General features: G+C 37.4%; 2 protein-coding genes across 4 annotated transcripts; both read left to right on the top strand.

Moving 5' to 3' along the window:
* The first annotated feature begins 304 nt into the window (after positions 1–304).
* LOC6040172 (prominin-1) lies at positions 305–13,274 on the top strand. 3 transcript variants are annotated; one of them, XM_038256221.1, is made up of 8 exons: positions 305–469; positions 7,433–7,553; positions 7,614–7,773; positions 7,838–7,908; positions 7,976–8,211; positions 8,271–10,277; positions 12,497–12,610; positions 13,007–13,274. In XM_038256221.1, the coding sequence occupies exons 2-8, from the start codon at positions 7,551–7,553 to the stop codon at positions 13,176–13,178; spliced, it is 2,763 nt and encodes a 920-aa protein (XP_038112149.1). In that variant the 5' UTR covers positions 305–469; positions 7,433–7,550; the 3' UTR covers positions 13,179–13,274. The 3 variants fall into 3 exon arrangements, with proteins under 3 accessions (XP_038112149.1, XP_001849627.2, XP_038112151.1); XM_001849575.2 differs by having other exon boundaries at positions 7,853–7,908; positions 13,007–13,273; XM_038256223.1 differs by having other exon boundaries at positions 12,821–13,132.
* A 3,152-nt stretch (positions 13,275–16,426) lies between these two features.
* Positions 16,427–17,553, top strand: LOC6040171. The gene is made up of 2 exons (XM_038257011.1): positions 16,427–16,939; positions 17,027–17,553. Exons 1-2 carry the CDS (start codon positions 16,427–16,429, stop codon positions 17,528–17,530), a joined length of 1,017 nt encoding a protein of 338 aa, XP_038112939.1. The 3' UTR covers positions 17,531–17,553.
* Positions 17,554–19,292: the final 1,739 nt, after the last annotated feature.

The raw sequence follows: 19,292 nt of genomic DNA on the forward strand, positions 1-19,292 counted from the left end.
TTTGTATGGAAAATTATATGGACAAACTAATGATGCAAAATGGCTCCTTTGGGCACACCGAAGGCACCAAAAAGGTTTCAGTCGGATTAAAAAATACACAAAATAAAATTGAAGAAAAAAGACCGATTCCGTAGAGAATTGCTCATATAGAAAACGCCAATTCATAAATGATAGCTGCGCTCACCTAAACCCAACCGTAACACTCCCTAACCTACGTGCCCGTTACAACCCGAAACGCATGTTCCTAGGGCTTCCCTGTCGATGCCGGCAAGTGGTCGGAACTGGACAGCCCTCGCCACGCCACGGCCAGTTCAGTTCGTCGTTGGCAACTCGCGCGTTTGGTTCGGAAAAAAGCAGCTTGGAAAACCTGGAGCAGGAGGAGGAACTGTGCCAAACCTCAAATTGGATTAACCGTGTTGGCCGCGATTTTCGGACGGACCGCGGAACGGATTAACGGGAACCGGCTCTGGTAAAGTGTGCGAGCGGTTTGGAAGTTTCAAGATGTTTCTGAAGCAATTGCTGGATTTGTGGGGAAAAGTGTGAGGGAAAACTGTGTCGACCTGTGCAAAATCGATACCAAGTTTTTCGCAATAATTCAATTAATGTAACATTGAAACGTGTTGCTCTGAGGAGCGCTGGATTCAGGGGTGTTGATTGCTGGCCTCCCACGGGGGTACACGTTGCGTGACCTCGCAGCGTGTTGGAATTATGAACAGCTTATGGAGTTGGAGGTTTAGCGGTGCCTTTTTTTCGCGCGGAGGTGTTCACGACTTCAAGCCTAAGTAGTGCTAACAGGATCTGTCCGCAGCTCAGATTTGTAGACTGTTTGTTCGTCACCTAGATTAACCTATGATCTGCGAGCCAGTGACTTCTTGGAAGCGACTGGAAATTCAATCGAGCTTGAACTATGGAACGCACGAAGACCAAGCGACTCCATCGAAACGCAATAGCTACCGAGGAATATCAAGTTTAGTGTAACTTCGTTGAAGATTAGCCGGTTTCTTCGCGTCTACCTTGGCAAGTAGCCGTGACGAAGAACCAAAAGTCTTAAGGAACGCGCCAGTTTTACTGCTTCATCACGTGCAGTTCGGGTCGGATCGGGTTACGGGTGCAGCAGCGTGGACCTGGCATGTTACAGCATTTTGCTGCTTGCCGTGATATATTTGGTTACACCAACGACTGTGTGTGTGTGTTTAGAATAGAACTAGAGCAAATGAGTATTATGGCGTAGGCGGCGGAAACACGTGATAATGATTTCAATGAAGGCGGTTTTGTGTCAATCAAAGTGTGGTCTGAGTAGCGACTTATATTTTTAAAGTCTGTAAATGGTTGTAATCACACTCAAAGTGCCTGAACAGGAAGTATAGCTGACATGGAAATGTTGATGTCAATTGATTGGTTGTTAGTTCTTGTTGTTAGTCATAATTATGATGACTTAAAAAATCGCGGTGGATTTATAAATAAATAGACACGTAAATCATAAAAATAATAGCTACAGGAGTGTTGAGCAATTGTAATCTTTTTTTCCAAAAAATAAAAAAATAAAATACAGCGATTGCACGTCAAACCAGCAGGATCCAGATAAAAATTGCTCCAATTTAGATCAAATTTGGGAGTTCCATTGGCAATATAAATAGACCCGTATTTTTTCGCAAGCTCTAAAAGTGCTCCGAAAAACACATTTCTATAATTCTTAACCCTGAATTGCTACGTTCAAACACTGATTTTTGAAAGTTTGATCAGATGTTTTCTCTAAATTTGGTCGTAGAAGGCCTGATACGAGATAAAATATTGGTGCCTTGAACAAAGTTGCTTGGATTGGCAAGCCCAACAATTTTCTAGAAGATGAAAAGAAATCCCAAAAATATTCCTGAAAAGTTAGATTTTCAAAACAACCCAAATCGTGAACCACCCTAATTTTGAACCAAACCAAAAGTTGACTTTTTCCATTTGCAAAAAAAAACTAATGTTTTGATTTGGCATATTTTCCCAGTAGTTGGAAAAATGCCAAAGTAATTCCGATTTTGAAACCGGATAAAAATCCTGCTGAAGCCTCAAGCTATCGGCCCATTAGTTTGCTTTCATCTATTAGTGAATTATTCGAAAGAATAATTCTTAATAGAATGATGACGCACATTAATGATAATTCAATTTTCGCTGATGAGCAGTTTGGTTTTCGCCTTGGGCATTCAACTACTCATCAGTTGTTGAGAGTTTCAAATTTAATTCGAAGCAACAAATCTGAGGGCTATTCTACTGGCGCTGCTCTTCTAGACATAGAAAAAGCATTTGACAGTGTTTGGCATAAAGGATTGATTGCGAAATTGAAAAGGTTTAATTTTCCGATTTATATCGTGAAAATTATTCAAAATTATTTGACGGATCGTACTCTGCAGGTATGTTATCAGAATAGCAAATCTGATCAACTACCTGTACGTGCTGGCGTCCCTCAAGGAAGCATTTTGGGTCCAATTTTATACAATATTTTTACTTCTGACTTGCCTGATTTGCCCCCAGGATGTCAGAAATCACTTTTTGCTGATGACACAAGCATCTCCGCCAAAGGCAGAAGCCTTCGTGTCATCACAAGAAGATTACAAAAAAGCTTGGATATTTTTAATTCTTATTTGAAAGAATGGAAAATTACTCCAAATGCTGCAAAAACTCAACTTATTATTTTCCCTCACAAACCAAGGGCTGATTTTCTTAAACCAAAAAGTCATCACATTATAAAGATGAATGAGGTAAATTTAAAGTGGGAGGATCAAGTGAAATATCTTGGACTTGGTTTTGACAAAACCTTACTTACAAGGATCACATTGAAAGTATCCAGGTTAAATGTAACAAATATATTAAATGTTTGTATCCACTTATAAACAGGAATTCTAGACTTTGTCTCAAGAATAAACTGTTAATTTATAAACAAATTTTCAGACCTGCCATGCTTTATGCTGTGCCGATCTGGACAAGCTGTTGCTTAACCAGGAAGAAAAAACTTCAGAGAATTCAGAACAAAATTCTGAAAATGATTCTGAAACTTCCTCCCTGGTTCAGCACCAGTGAACTTCATCAATTAGCCGAAGTTGACACTTTGGATGTTATGTCCAATAAGATAATTGATGCATTTCGACAAAAATCATTTCAGTCTTCAGCTGCATTGATCCGCTCTTTATATAGTTTATAACAGGGGTGACCAAAGTATGGCCCGCGGGCCAAACGTGGCCCGCGAGGTGATATTTTGTGGCCCGCGGACCCATTTTGAATGATCATTTAAAATGGCCCGTAGACCACTTGTGAAGTGATTTTATACTTTTTCAAAAATAAGGTTTATTTTAAACTTTTATATGCTTTTTTTTATTTTTTGTTAATTAAAAAAACCTATTATCTATATTGTGATCCCCACTTTAGGATACAAATAATTTGTTCAAAAAAATTTATAATTAAAACAATTTCACACGTTTCAATGTACGTGGAACTAGTAAATATCGTCAAAATGTTCATCAAACATTTTTGGAAATATTAAAAAAAAAACGTTCAAGTTTGACTTCGAATTCTGTAATGGTTGCAAAAATATAAGTTTTCTTTATTAATTTGCAAGCCATAATGACCCTTTTATGAACTGACCCTCAAATTTACATTGCACTTCAGGATTCGAACGTAGATAACGAATCTGATTCACTACCAACTGATTCAGGCAGACAAACGGACGATCAAGTTTGTTGCAAATATTTTACAAAGCTTTCGGAGCAAAAAAATATTTTCAAAAAACTTTAAAAAATTAAACTTAAATGCAATCAGCTGAAATTTATTAAATATGCTTTCCTTTGCATTCGAGCATGTTGGGGTTTACTAAAAATAATTTGAATTTTAGTGAATTTTCGATAAAATAAATAAATGTTTTTTCGCTAGATTGGTTTATTTTGTCGAATCTTATTTTTTTTAAATGATTGCAGTTTAACTATACGGAAGCTAAAATCATTTTCTTACCATTTTTTTCATTGAAATGTTGAAATTCTGTCTCTCAAAGATTTTTCATTAGCCACACTTTACTTATAGATATAATTACGCCGTTAGAAGAATTGTTCAACATGTAATGTAACCATTTTCGATACATAAAAAGAAAACTTTTTTTTTTGAAAATTTCGGCTAAAAATTTTTTTTTTCAAATACCTGAAACAATAAAATAAACAATACCGATAGAAACCCGTTATTTTGTGGTTTCTATTATTTTGAATTGACTTTTTTTAAATAACAGAAATTTAATCTTTTGAATTAAAATAGCGCAATTTATTTTTTTAAAACCTTTTTTGAAAATTTGGCCCGCAAGCTCATTTGAGCTTCAAATTTGGCCCGGCCTCCAAAAACTTTGAGCACCCCTGGTTTATAAGTTAGTTTTAAGGTATCCCTTTTCCCTTTTGTACATGTAGGACCTCCTACATTTGAAATCACTGAATAGCGAAAGCTACAATATTTCATGAATAAATGAAAGTTGCTAGTATTTAAAATTGAGGTGAAAAGTCATCGTTTGTGATTGGACACTCAATAATATTTTAACTGAATGAATGTACATGGAAAAGAAATTTGAATAAATATAAATTAAAAAAAAATTGAAAAAAAACTCTTCTGAAGACACCAAAGCTCCAAACCGTCACTATTTTTCGGAAAATTTATTTTACACATAATTTTGCGTTCTTGACCACTGATGATTCAAAGCCATTCCGTTCGAATTTAATTTATTTGACAAGAGAAATCTTGAAACTGATGTTTAAATTCAGACTGTAGTCCTGATTTACCCCAGTTGACGGTACTCATAAACGTATTATTTAATGCATTTCTTTAAGGGAATATCCATAAACCATGTGGACACTTTTTGGGAATCTTTCAACCTCTGTATCCCCCTCGGGGGCCTCGTGGATACAGAAATAAAAACAAAATTACAGTTATGCTACATTCAATCATTTGCAAAATCACTATGTTTTTATGGAAATATTTGCCTTGATACAGTTTACAGTTTTATTTATTTTTTCGATCTGAGGTCCCAAATTTCAAAATTTGTTTTAAGTCTAAGAGTCGCATTTTGAATTAAAAATGCAAAAATAAACGTTTTGCAATGTATTATAAATAATTTACAATACACAATAGCAGCACAAGTTTTTTGATGAAAATTTTAATTGTAAGCATTTTTTTTCTACCCTGATTCCAGTATTATTTTTTTTGGATTTCTAGATGATTTTAGATCTTTGCAGAACTCAATTTGATCAAATCTGTTATTCCTGCGACCGAAAACATTGTTCCAACTTTTTTAAAGCGACTGCCTCCGCGGAATTTTCGACGAATTTTTTCACACATGAAAATAAGCTGAAATGATGTTTTTGATCGCAAAAAAATACAGATTTGATCAAATTGAGTTCTGCAAAGTTTTAGGATTATCTAGACATCCTAATAAATCACTGGAAAAAAGAATCGTCTTGATTGGTTGAGTTATGTCTGAGAACCAGCGAGTTGAAGTTACCGTTCCATTTTTTTTGGATCCTTGGGAGTTGGAATGATAATCTTTACGCACTAAGAGATTACAAACAACAATCAATTTCGTCAAAATCGAAATTATTGCTCCAGGTGGTAGATCAGGGGTGATCAGGTCATGTAAAATGGCCCGTTGACCACTTGAAAAGTGATTTTAATCCTTTTTCAAAATAAGGTTAATTTTAAACTTTGTAATGCTAATCTTTTTTTAAAGTAAAACTAATGATTTACCAGTATTTCGATCCCCTTTTTAGGACACAAATATTCAGATCAAAAATTTAAATAACTAAAACAATTTCACACGTTTCTATGTGAGTGAAACTAGTAAATATCGAATACAACTTTCAACAAACATTTTTGAAAACATTTATAAAAAATTAAAAATGTTGAAATTTGGCTAGAAAAATGTTTTGTTGTACTTCAAAGTACATCAATTGGGTCCTTAAATGAAGCTTAGATTGCTGATATTATTGTTTACAGCGATAAAGCTTATTTTTCTGAGTACAATGACCCTTTGTACGACCAAAAAGAGTTTAAAATGGATTTTTAAATCAATTTTGAAAAATTAACCTCGCGGTCCTTCTTGACAGAAAAGCTCCTACTTGACAGCTCGTTCCAAGGGGACCATAGTTGATCCATCGAAAAAATGTTGTCTTGTCAAAAAAAAAATTTGCATTAAAATGAAAAAAAGTGATCAGAAATGGTTTTTAATCGTGTGGTTTACCGTTGTACATAAAAATTTACATAGGGCTTTAGTACCCAATTAAAAATGCGTTTCTCTACGTTTAGTGTCATTTGAGCATGCTTAATACAAAATGACGATTGTGATTCAACTTAACGGGTGCTTAAAATATTTTCTAACATTTTTTCATTGGAATGTTGAAATTCTGGCTCTCAGCGATCTTTCATTAGTCACACTTAATTTGAAGTTAAAACTACGTCGTTACATAAATTGTTTTGATTACATGTCACCATTTTCGATATATTAAAACTAAATTTTAAAACTTTATTCAGAATTCAGTTTTTTTTATTTGTTTTCTTTTTTTAAATTATCGAAAATGTAAAAAACGGATTTTTTTTAATCTGTACCGTCATCTGGGGTGAATCGAGACTACAGTCTGAATAGGGACAGCAGTGTTTAGAGCAATTAAAGGTTTTAAATTTGGAAATGGATGTACCCATTTTGTTTTGTTGTCTGTTCTATCCAAAACTAACCAGAAAAATCAAAATACTGCGCTCTAACATGGTTAAAACTGCTGTCTCAATTCGCCCCAGCCAGTTGACGGTAGTTGTATCTTCTAGTCTTTTAGATTAAATTATCATAATTTCATTTTTATAAATAACCTATTTTGTAAATTTGGCCCGCAAGCTCATTTGAGTTTCAAATTTGGCTCGGCCTGCAAAAACTTTGAGCACCCCTGGTAGATGATGTTCCAAATGCAGTTTCTGAAAGTTTAATTTTACAGAAATAGTGTTAATATTTGACAGGTTTTGGCTGCCGATATAAAAAACCAAACGGCTAAAATTCAATTCTAATGGGAAATTGGTTTGACAGAGAATTGGTGACGAATACAAAAACGCATTACTCACCTAATTCTTGATTTGGCATAAATAGTAGTCAAAATTGTAATTATTGTCAGTATTAAGTTCATTACAAGTGAATCGAAAATGGAATTTTACACTGAATAGTTAAAAATAAGTAAGGCTTCATCCGTAAAGTACGTCACGCTAAAATCGGCCAAAATTTACCCCCCTCCCCCCTTTGTCATGCTTTTCCTATACTTATAACATGCAATGTCACACTTGCTCAGACACCTCTCCCCCCCCCCCCCCCCCCCTAGAGCGTGACATACTTTATGGATGGCGCCTAATATAACAAAAATGTTTTGGTGTATTAATCTTATTCTAGAGTTCAGAATGAAACTTCATGCAACAACAATTGTCCGGAAACGATGATCATTCGAAGCCAAACGAGAACTTTAACACAACCAAAAGCGAAAGCACGTGATTCATACTGCCATTAGACTATGGTAAGCTGCTCAATCAGCCGAAACGTTATCATTCGTTTAATTAAAACTGTCTCAACCTAGGAACTCCCCGAAACGGGCCTTCCTCCCCCGCCGGAATTTCCCGAGCCCACGTCCACCGAAGCGTACATCATCCCGACGCTGGGCCTCCACCAGGGCACCTTTGTGTTCTCCTACCTGTCGACCTTCCTGTCGTACATCACGCCGTACGATCTGCCAGTAGGTAAGTCCGACGGCGCCACGCGAAGACCCGCAATGGGCCCCGACTTTCAAAAGGTCGATTAAAGTTTATTGTATTTTAGAGCTCTTGCGCGATGCTTTTCACACGCGAGTCTCCTTTCTACAGCTTATTTTGGAGGTAGGTCCACGATGTCGCGCGTCATCTTGTGAAGATCTTAAGACGTGTACAACTGGTGTATTTGCAGGCACTCAAGGTAGAGTCCGGATACATCTGCCTGATAGCGATATTCTTTTTGATTTCGCTGATCCCACTGTGCTACACGATCGCATGGGGTTGCTCGAAACCTTCGGATGATGACCTTAATGCGGGACCAACGGTGGACGCGATCATCCAGGCCGAGGAGCTATCACTGGAAGATTCGTTAAAGTGCAGGAGAGGCTTCCTGAGTTTGACGCTGCAGATTATTATTCTGTTGTTGATGTAAGTTGGAGATTGAATGACAAATTGATGACCTTCTGATCAATTTCGACCTTTTTTAGAGCTAGTGTGATCGCCATGTTCGTGACCAACGAGCAGATCGCGTCCGCGATCGATCAGACCCCGGAGGTGGTACGTTCCTCCCTCGCCGATGTGGAGACCTTTCTGCGCGATACGGAGCAGCAGATTTCGTTTGTGATATTCGAGGGACTGGCGACGACGGTCGACCGGATACGAAGCGATCTGGAGGAGATAGATAAGCTACTTGGGGAACCAATCCAGCATCATCTGTCGTTGTTTACCGGGATTGAGATAATTTTTGAGACGATCATGGATATTAGTACGAGTAGTAACAACTTATCGAGAAGGATATTCCTTCTCCAGGAAACACTGGCTCGAGCGGCCAAGATCTCCTACGAAGCGGAATACCGGCTAGATGAGTTGCAGATTCAACTTTCGGTCTTGCAGCGGCAGTGTAGCTACCGCGATCGACCTTTGTGTGATACGCTGAAGATCAAGAACTTTGAAGAGTCTGGGTTGATAGACAAGATTCGGAAGTTGCAAAGTGATCCCGTGCTGTCGAAGTTGCTGTCGATGGGAGAAGCTGGCAAGAACAGTACGATGAAACTGTTGACCCAGGAGTTGACGGTAGCTCGATCGATCTTTCGGAACTATCGGACGGAGTTGAAAAACTCAACGTTGGCACCAAAAGAGAACATTGAGAGACATTTGGAGGAGTTGAGCAATTCAACGCTGCTATCAACCAACACGTTGTCAACCACCATGAACAACCTAGTTAAGGAGGTCACGCGAACTGCAAACTTCTCCGACTCCTTCTTCGATTACTATCGAGAAATCGGCGATGGCCTCTGGTTGACGGGACTCACGGCAACGGTCTGCACCTTGCTGGTCACGTTCATCCTACTAGGAGCGCTGAGTTGTGGATGTTGTCACTCGGACAACAAAGCCGGAATCACGTTGATCTTCGGCGCGATCGTGATCTGCTTTGCCAGCGTAGCGTTGTCCGGCTTCGCCATGGTCGAAATGCTCATGGGAGCCCATGGTCACGTGTTCATCTGTCACCCGCTGTACGACGAGCCAAACTACACGGTGCTTGGAAAGTTGATCGACAAACCTGGGTTGATCTACCCTGTGGAACCGCAGAACGGGATCATCGACGAACTCATGAAAGCTGCCGATCCCAACCGGATCGGATCGATGAATGTCCCCTTGTCCAAAGCTATCAACGAGTGCGAACGTAACAAGGGTGCCTACTCGACCTTCCAATTACAGAACCTGCTCAACGTTTCATCAATCATGGACTATCGCAACTACCCCGGTCTCGATCGCGCGATCAACGACCTAACCGCTTCGGAAGCTCCCTTCATGGGCTTCACCACCCAGATCCAGGCAATCTTAGAAGACATGCTAACCGACTCGGACATCAACCTCACTGCATTCCGGATGGACCTCACCCAGCTTTCCCCCGACAAGGACGTGGTCACCTTCATCGATCAACTCCAGCGTGTATCAGCCCAAATTCAAGACGTTGCCACATCCTCCCGAATGACCACCCTCGGAAGTCGCGCCAAACGATTGCAAGTCTCACTCCTCCACCCCCTGGAACAACTCCGCGGAGACATCGTCTACCACCTAACCGCACTAGAACTGCAACTCTCCCCTTGGGCGACCCAAGTCAACAAGAGTTTAATCCACCTGAGAAACGCCCAGTCCTACCTGGACGCGGAATCGGCGGAAGTGTGCCACAACAAGAGTGACCAATTCCGGGCTCGGCTCAAAGGTCACTTTGAAGCGTATCGCAATCACACCAATGTGATCCTAAGTGATCGTTGTGCCAGCTGCCGGCCACTGTTTGATATCTTTGATGCGATGAGGATGCTGTTCTGTCATCACATAATGGATCCGATGAACGGGCTGTGGTTTTCGTCGTTTTTGTGTCTGTTTCTGTGGGCTGTTGCGACGCCGGTTTCGCTGATGATGTCCAGCACGTATCGGCGGCTGGAGATGCTGTCCGGGAAGTTGCAGCATAGTGATAGCAACTACTATGGGTAAGAAACTTGTATTTTTATTGCATGTGAATTTGCAATCTTTTGGTTTGGTTGAAAGTTTAATCAGAACGCTATTTAATCTATTTAATATTAAATTAATAGAAAAAACTTGTCTCTTTGTATTCACCATTTTAATTAGCTTTTTTATCATCATTATAATATTGAAATTTATTTAAAAAAAATATTTTGTATTGCAATAATACCAGGGCAAATAAAAAGTTTTTAACCCTTTTGAAATGTTGATCGTGATTTGGAAATCTGGAAAGTTTGTTGTACTTTAGTATGAACATTTCCTAAAATTTCATGGTGAAAAAAATGACAAAGAGTTAGAACCAAATGCAGAAAAGTATGTTTGAAGTATTTTAATATTTTCTACATCGATTTACTTAAAATTTTCCTGATAATGTTTCAAACGAAAGAAAAAATTAACAGAAATTTTTTTCAAAATATCCAATAGTTCTTGAAAAAAATTTATTGTCAGAAATTTAACTCTTTTCCCAATCTATGATTAAAACAAACCGATTTTGCAACGAACTGCATACAATGTTTTTTGCAATTTCCAAATGAGCAATTTTTAAAATGTTTTTTCTTGTATTTTTTTTATTTGATCAAACTTTTTGTGTACTTTTTCTATGAACAAAGAAGTCTTTTTGCATATTTGGTTCGGCAATACATATAAAATAATCTGTATCTAATCTATAACGATTTGGTGTCTTGGGCAAAGTCATAGGTATTGGTAAGAACCCTTTCAAAAAAAATGGTCAGACTCCAAAAAATAGCTACAGTCGACTCTCTGGCTGTCGATCTTCTCGATATCATTATTGCTCCATCTATCGATAAATTCTTCAGTCCCTTCATTCTGCATACTTCAATTCTCTTCATTCCTCGATATTTTCTCTTGCTTGAAGGATCCCTTCCTCGACGGTCCCTTGGATTCTGTTTGCTTTAAAAATTTCTTCCGGTTGTCAATAATTTCAATTTCTCATGGCTTGCATAGATATTTTTGTTTGCGAAACGAAGCTTTGAAGGGTGTTTGACATTAGTTTGTTTTTGTTTGCTGGACGTTGCCATGATTCTCTCCCATAGCTGGGTATCAAGAAAAAAAAATTCAATCGAGTCTTCATCGTTCTGTAAACTGATGATTCTCTTCCTCGACGGTCCCTTGGATATTGACAACCAGAGAGTCGACTGTATTTTTAAAATTGTGCGTTTTACGAAAAACATTGAACTGCGTAAAATAATCAGTTTTGATCATTTTCAGTTTTGGATATGTTTAAAGTTACTAAAAAATGCTGTTTTTGAGCACAAGCTGGTCAAAAAAATTTTGACAGCGTTTTAATTTTTTTTCAAAAAAATATTTTATCGAAAAACGTTGAAAAGGTCGATCTTTTTAATTTATTTTAGATGTAAAATAGAATTTGCAAACGAAAAGTAAAAAAAAATAAAATATTTCGCTTAAACTTGGCGTTCTCGGTTGCAAACGAAAAGAATTGAACATAATTTCGATATCGTGCACCATTTTTAAGTATAATCACCTTAATTTTGTTTGGCACGTGGCCTTTTTTACCTGTAGAAGTCATGTCCAAGCTTTACTACAGAGCAGATTTGTTAATTCGAATGGAACTGCCTTCGAACTAGCGAGTTCGTAAGGACTGACAGCTGTCAAAAGAACGAAACTATGTGCTCGGAAATCGACGAACAAAGAGGTCGAAATGTAAACATTAGCTTGACAAATCAGTTTTGACGATTGAGTGCATTCTAATTTGAAAACGTTTCAATTAGCGAGCATTCAAATTAGCGGACATTCGAAGTAGCGAAATTCCAATTTACGAATCCGCACTGTATCTCTAAACATATTTTTTTCCAAAAAGATCCCAAAATTTCTTATAATTGACATTGAAGATTGATTTTCTCTACAACGCCAAAATTCGTCTAGTACTCCGATCATAATATTTACCTTTTTTGACAGTAGTGGTGGTGTATCAATCCATTTTCCCACGGCAAAACCATACCGCCAATGGTTGTATGTATTATGATCGTAGTAATGTCGAAAACCGTAAAATTTAAAAAAAAACCGCAGCAACTTAGAAATATAAGTATATAATTTTAATTCTGTTTAGGTTTTTTTCTAATTCTTAGAATTTATTTTTCAAGATATAATTTGCAATGTATTATTTCTACCAAAAACTATTTTTCTAACAAGACAGTTTCTTCCGCAGTCGTGGAGGGGCTAGTCGTTCCGAGAGCCAGCGCCATTCGCACCACCATCAGCAGCAACAACAACACCACCATCATCCTCAGCACGAGTCCTCCAGTCATTGGTCCACCCAAAGGTAAACCAGAAAATAGTTTAAACAGTTTATTTCCAGGGATGTGGAGTTCGCTATTGACTTCAACTCAAATGTTGTACACAATTTGTGTAAACTGTCTCACACCCAGACTCCACAACCCTGGCGCGTTTGTGCTCACACCGAAAATCATTCTCTAACTCAAAATTTTCCCCATTTTTCTTCTCTTTCCCTGCACCCCTCGAATTGGCCCAGATCGCATATGGCATCCTCCGTCGGCACATCCGCCAGTGTTCTTCCGGACATTGACCGGTCCAATTGGTGATTGGAGCTCCTCCGACATTGACCATCATTCTCCTCCCATCTCTCACACCCGGGTGATTCCTGCTGTTGTTGTTCCGTTTCTGTGATTTTCAACCGAACCACCTCCTCCTCCTGCAGGTCCGTTTCGGTGCATATTGCCGCGGTCAAGGAGAGCTGCACCGACGACGAGATCATTGCGGACGATGATGAGGGTGGTCAGGACGGGGAGGTGAAATACATCGAGTACGAGTACATCGAGCTGATGTTCGACGCCGACGATCCAACCAAGTACCGCGAGTGTTTGATCTGAAGCTCTAGTCATTTTTGCTCTATTATTATTATTCTTGCCTAACAGTATACTCTGAACCACCATAAACAACAGTGAATAAAAATGTGACTTAAATTACGTAATTTGTGTTTCAACTTCGCCTTTTCACATATTTTTCCCTAGAATTAGTCGAACGTTGAACGGCGGTGATGTTGTGGTTACCGATAAAGAGACACCTAGTTAGACATGCGGGATGATCATCATTTCACTTTCACTTGCAGTTAGTGTTACCAAATATATTCAAGTTCTATCAGTTTTCAAGTCAAATACAAATAAAAATTGCTCTTGAAAAGAAAATGACTGCATTTAATAAAAAATTATTTAAAATATATTTTGCGATGTGTATAATAACATTTAATTAAATTTGTTCACAATTTCACCTCATTAATTTTTTCTCCGTTTTCGCCAATTTTGATGAAATTTCGTCATTTTTTTTTCTCTGCAATGCTCCATACAATTTTGGGGGCTGGTCATACAAAATGGGAATGTCAATGTATGCTAGATAATTTTCCCTAATTAATTTTTCCGATTACATTTAAAAGTTTTGAAATTATTTTTATTGAAAAGATCACAAAATTTTACAAAGGTGTCATTTTGGAGTTATCTTCAGTTGACTTTTATGGGCTAATTTGGTGACACTTACAAAAACTAATTTTCATCTCTGGATTTTTTTTTAGTTTTTTTGTATGGTCCAATAAACCAAGTCAGGGGTACTAAAAAAAACATCCAAAAATCAAAAACTAAAAATTTGGTTTATTGGACCCTTTTTAAAAAAAACTCCAGATCTATTCTAATTCTTTGTGAGGCTGATACTAATGTCCGATTTTCAAAGTCTCAGAGAGAAAATTGTAGGAAATTTTCTCAACTTAAAAAAAAATCCAAGATGGCTTTCCTTCATAAAATATAAAAAAAAGGAAAAATATTTAACATAATATATGTTAATATTTCCGAAAGTCACTATACCTCCAAAACGGTGCACTTTATCAAAAATTAGGTTATCCTACTTTTCGATTGCATATTTGATTTAACCTTTAAAAATATTTAAATAACAAATAAATAAATTACCTACATATCAAAAATTGTAAGACTTATTCCAGCTTTGCGACGTCACTATATTGTTTTTAGAAATGTGTCTCGTATGCTATCAGAATCCTACCGAAACTCAAATATTATTATTAGGGTTAGTGAAATTTCACGATTGCGCGGACAGCGTGAAATCCGTGAAGTTTGGCTTTTTCCGCGTAATCCCGTGAAATTTTATGTTTGTTTGAAACTGTAACGATTTTTCTCAAAATGCTTTATCAAGATCAAATAGGAATAAACATAATCTTATGAGCTTCTATAGAATGAAGCGGATGAATACCCTTGTTTAATGGCGCGGATGCGTTGTTGATATGAACCATTTGAAGAATTGTTCAGATTTTTCCTTGAATTTTTCAGTTTTTCTAGAAATTAAGTTTAGCAATATTTTCATTCGCTGTTATAAAAAATTTACAGCTATTTTATTTGAAAGGTATAGTTTCAAAAGAAATTAAAAGAATCAAGCTTTGTTTTATTCAAAATAAAATGAAAGCTTTGAAATTAACTTTTAAAAACATTACAGATTTTTTCTCAGTCCTGTTTAGTTTTAAGAGATTTTTTATTTATTTGGGTGAAAGATTCCCGTGAAAGATAAAATATAACTTTTTGTTTTGTTTTATTTTGAGTTGAAATGTCGATTTCGGTACAAATTATATTATTTTTGCCTTTTAATTTGAATTTTTAAAGGGATATATAAAAACCTTTAAAAAATATTAAAGTGTCAAATGTCGCAAAAAAATCAAATTATTTCACTTATTTTTTGCTGGACAATATTGTTAAATCTTGCTTTGATATGAAATTAAATAAAATAAAGCAAAGCAGCGAAAATGCTTTTTAAAAATTTTATTAGTTGAATATTTAAAAAAAAGCAGTTCAATAAATGAGAATATGCATGCCCTGCATTTTATTTCAAAATATTTATAGAGCCCTTCCATAAACTAGGTGGAATCTTTTTTGAAAATTAGGAGATTTTTTTGTGTCACGTTCAAATTTATTAAAGTTTTTTTTAGTTTATTGAAGAATAAAATATAATGAAGCATAAAAAGTAGTTTCTGTGATTTGAACATAAGATTTTCAGAGTAATTTTAACATTTTTATCGTTCCGCGATATTTACGTGAAATTTGGTGTTTTGAAATCAAGGTCCCCGTGAAATTTACAATGTTCGAGCGTGAAAAATTACTAAGCCTAATTATTATAGATTCGGATTAGAAATTGAATTTTCTACAAGTAGTGACTATGGATAACTAATTTTGACCCTTTTTTGATATCAGGTGATTGCAAAACAAAGTGTTTAAGATTTGTTGTCCTTGAATTTGTTTTTAACTTTTTTGTCTTTTCTCTAATTTTTTTAACAATTATTTCGTTGTTGTTTCTTTTCCTGTTTTACAAGGAAAAAAAATCTTCATAAGTTATATTTGAAATGACTTTAAGAGGCAAACATTCATCATAGTTTTTGTCCCAAAAAAATCAGGTTGTTGAAACAGAAAGTTCAACGATTGTATTTATTTTTTGTTTTGTTTTCATTATGTTTATGTTGATTTTTTTTTAAGTATTTGTCTACCATTAAATTAGGGCAAAAAATAAATAAAAAATTAACATACGATTGTAAAATTTTTAGAATACATTGTATAACATTAATATTTTCGTTTATAATCGAATCGGGAGCATAACGACAGTAACAAATTTTGATTTTTTCGAACCAAATGAAACGCAGGACTGTTCTAACGATAAAAGCGTTTGGTAATGACTTTTGATCCGAAAAGAAATTTTATGCTTGATATTTGTGATTATTTTTTAAAATTATTTTGTTTTTTTTCTGGCTGCGACCAGGGCCGAGGGTCAAAATTAATTTAAATTTGTAGTAGGCTAATGAGAACTAATTTTAAAAAATGTTTAATACAAGCCATATTTTCAACATTTTAATGAAAAAAAAGTGTTTAAAATGCAACCATAAGTTTTCAAAATAACAAAGTTTTTTAAATATGTCACAAAATAACCGTTGAAAATATTGAAATTTCAATTTGCCAGAAGAAAACCAGTAAAAGTCTGGTAACCCTAACGCGGAGAAGGTGTACCCCGCGATCAAGCATAAAGCCGATGGTCCGGATCGCTTCGCGATCAGTTCTGGTCTCCACCTGTTCCGGTGAAGATGCGGTTCCGCTATGCGTTGTTCGTGGTTCTTGTGTGTTCAAGTGCCGCTAGTTCCGACCAACAAGAGCAGGAAGTTCAACTACATCCAAGCGCATCTCCTAGAAGAGGTCGTTTTCTCGGACTTCTTGGCCTGCTAACCGGATTGACTTTGGTGGATTCGTTGGACGACGGAGATGGTCCACCTCGGATACGGCCGCCCACCGGAATAGTCAAGATCAACATTGGTCGACCGTTTGCGGAGTCCTTCTACCAGCACGCGTACGCGTACGCCAATCCGTACTACTATGGAGCAGTTCCGACGATCAACATCAAGATTCCACTGAGACCGGACGGAAGTGTGCACGAAGGGTTGGATGGGTTTGGGTTTGTTGGAAACGGTGGTGTTAATGTCAATACGGGACCGGCTGTTTTTCCTGGACAAGGGGGAGGAGTTGGTGCTGGTGGTGGTCATTTTGGACTGCATGCAGGGCAGAACTTGATCGAACCAAGGCCACAGTTTGCGGATGAACAGGTGAGGCAAGCGATATTCGAATTAAAAATAAAGTGGCAATATTCATTTATTTTTTTTTATTTGTTTTTGACTATTTTACAATGACAGGTACCGGAAGTAACCGAACCCTCGGAGAAAAAATCCCGTAAAGCAACGTCCATTCCAAAATCTAAGCGTTCAAAACTGCCAACAACGCGAATAGTTCGCAGCACAGCACGCAACGATTCCGTCGAAGACCAAACCGGAGAGGCATCTGAAAACCAACTAGAGGACCTAATCTCAACAACAACCATCCCATCAACTCCGGCCATCCCGAACAATGACCTGCCAGTGACGAGTTCCACCGAGGAACCGCTGGTCCTGCACGCAACGGCCATTCCAGTTATCGAGGACACTCAAGCATCGCTACCGATCGCACAGTCGTATTACGTTCACCCAGGGAATCACCAGCTGGACGTGGAGTCCATTAGCCTAACGACTACTGGAGGTCCTCCCCTTCACGAAGGCAGAGAGTTCAAACCGAGTCGACCTGATAAACTGCTAAACTTCTACAGCAACTCTGTGACCGCGTTTAGCCCGGACGAGTTCCGTCCCGTTGCGGCCGTTGGCTAGAACTTTTCATTTTTATTCGTATTGTAAGCTTTTCTGTAGAATAAAGAGTGTGTTAAAAACTGTCGTTACAACATCACACCTCGATGTCCGAAATGCGACCCACAGGAAAGATGGCCCAACAATGGCCATGTCTCACCACTAGACCGTAGACGACACCTCCGACAAGTCGGGGGGACCCCGGGAGTGATTATCAGTCATTTCTCACCTTAATTTGTGTCCCGCATCTATTCTACGGTTAGCAGTTTAGTGGAGTCTCTTCGACGATGACCTGCATCAACCGTGACAATCCATATGGCGCTGAGACGACGAGACAACCAATCGAGAGGTACTTCAAATTCCCATTTCGGTGAAGGCCAATTAAGTCGTATTACGTAATTTGAACTGTTTGGGAGAGGAAGAGGGAGGATGACAGAAAGAGAGGCCCATAATTGAGGTGTCCTACGGTGTGGTGGGATTCCGGGTAATCACACGTCCCGGGGGATTATTGTCCTAAATGGATGCTTCTGGTTATGGGGCTTTTCTTTTGTTTCTACAATTTCTCAGTGTTCAATGACTCGACAGTAAATCACTGCTCGGGACATGTGCGAGACGCAATGAATGGGTTGAGTTGAGTTTGTATTATGATGTTTTGATGCGGTTTTGGTTGCGATCAATTAGAAATGGTACCATCGAAGTAGGCAAAACGGCAGGTTATTCTTGAATCTAGCTAAACTCGAAATTTGATTTTTTTTCATTAAGAGCGAGTCCACGAGCAAAGCATACCCATCTCGCATCGACCTCACCAATCTGCCTGAAATTTTCAGGGGTTGTTGGTACATATAAAACTAGCATCTGGCCAAAATATGAGCACTCTAGGTCAACGGAAAGTGGGGCAAATCGGGACACAAATTTTGAAGGTTCATAAACGTCAAGAATCTTAAAAATGCTATAACTTTGGCAAAATTCAATATAATTTCAAAATTCAAAATGCATCTGAAAGGGCTTAAAAATGCAACAAAATGCAGGGAGAAGCATCCAGATATCAACTCGGTTCGACCTGCAGCTTGTAGGGAACATCTGGGACTACCATCTGAGACTGAGAACACTTTGGGTAAGGCAGTTTAACATATTAAATAGACACTTTTACTTTTTGTGATTTTTTTGGTTGTACATTTTTGCTCGGGAGACCCCTTAGATCCCATTTTCTGGTGATAATTTTATCATATTCGTGTTCCTGAGACAATTTTACAACAGAAACATCCATAAAAATGTTTATTTTTATCCATATAAAAATGAAAACTAAAAAAAATTTTAAGAAGCTGCATTTTTTCTGGTGTCATCTAGTATCCTTGGAAACGAACTTGATTTTCAATAAATGTGAACCGAAGATTTTTTTTACTTTCATTTTTTAAATGGTAAAAATGGATGAAAATAAACATTTCTATGCATGTTTCTATTGTGAAATTGTCTCAGGAACACGAATATGATAAAATTATCACCAGAAAATGGGATCTAAGGGGTCCTCCGAGAAAAAATTTACAATCAAAAAATTCACTAAAAGTAAAAGTGTCTATTTAATGTGTTAAACTGCCTTACTGCCTTACCGTTCTTAGTCTCAGATGGTAGTCCCAGATGTCCCCTACAAGCTGCAGGTCGAACCGAGTTGATATCTGGATGGAACACTTTTTATTTGAGTTTGAAAATTATGCTATTTTTTCACTAAAATGCTAATAAATCCCTTTAAATTTAACCAATTGGAGTGTTTTTCCCTGCATTTTGTTGC

This window comes from Culex quinquefasciatus, chromosome 2, assembly GCF_015732765.1.
Source record: "Culex quinquefasciatus strain JHB chromosome 2, VPISU_Cqui_1.0_pri_paternal, whole genome shotgun sequence".
In the NCBI taxonomy this organism is placed as follows: domain Eukaryota; kingdom Metazoa; phylum Arthropoda; class Insecta; order Diptera; family Culicidae; genus Culex; species Culex quinquefasciatus.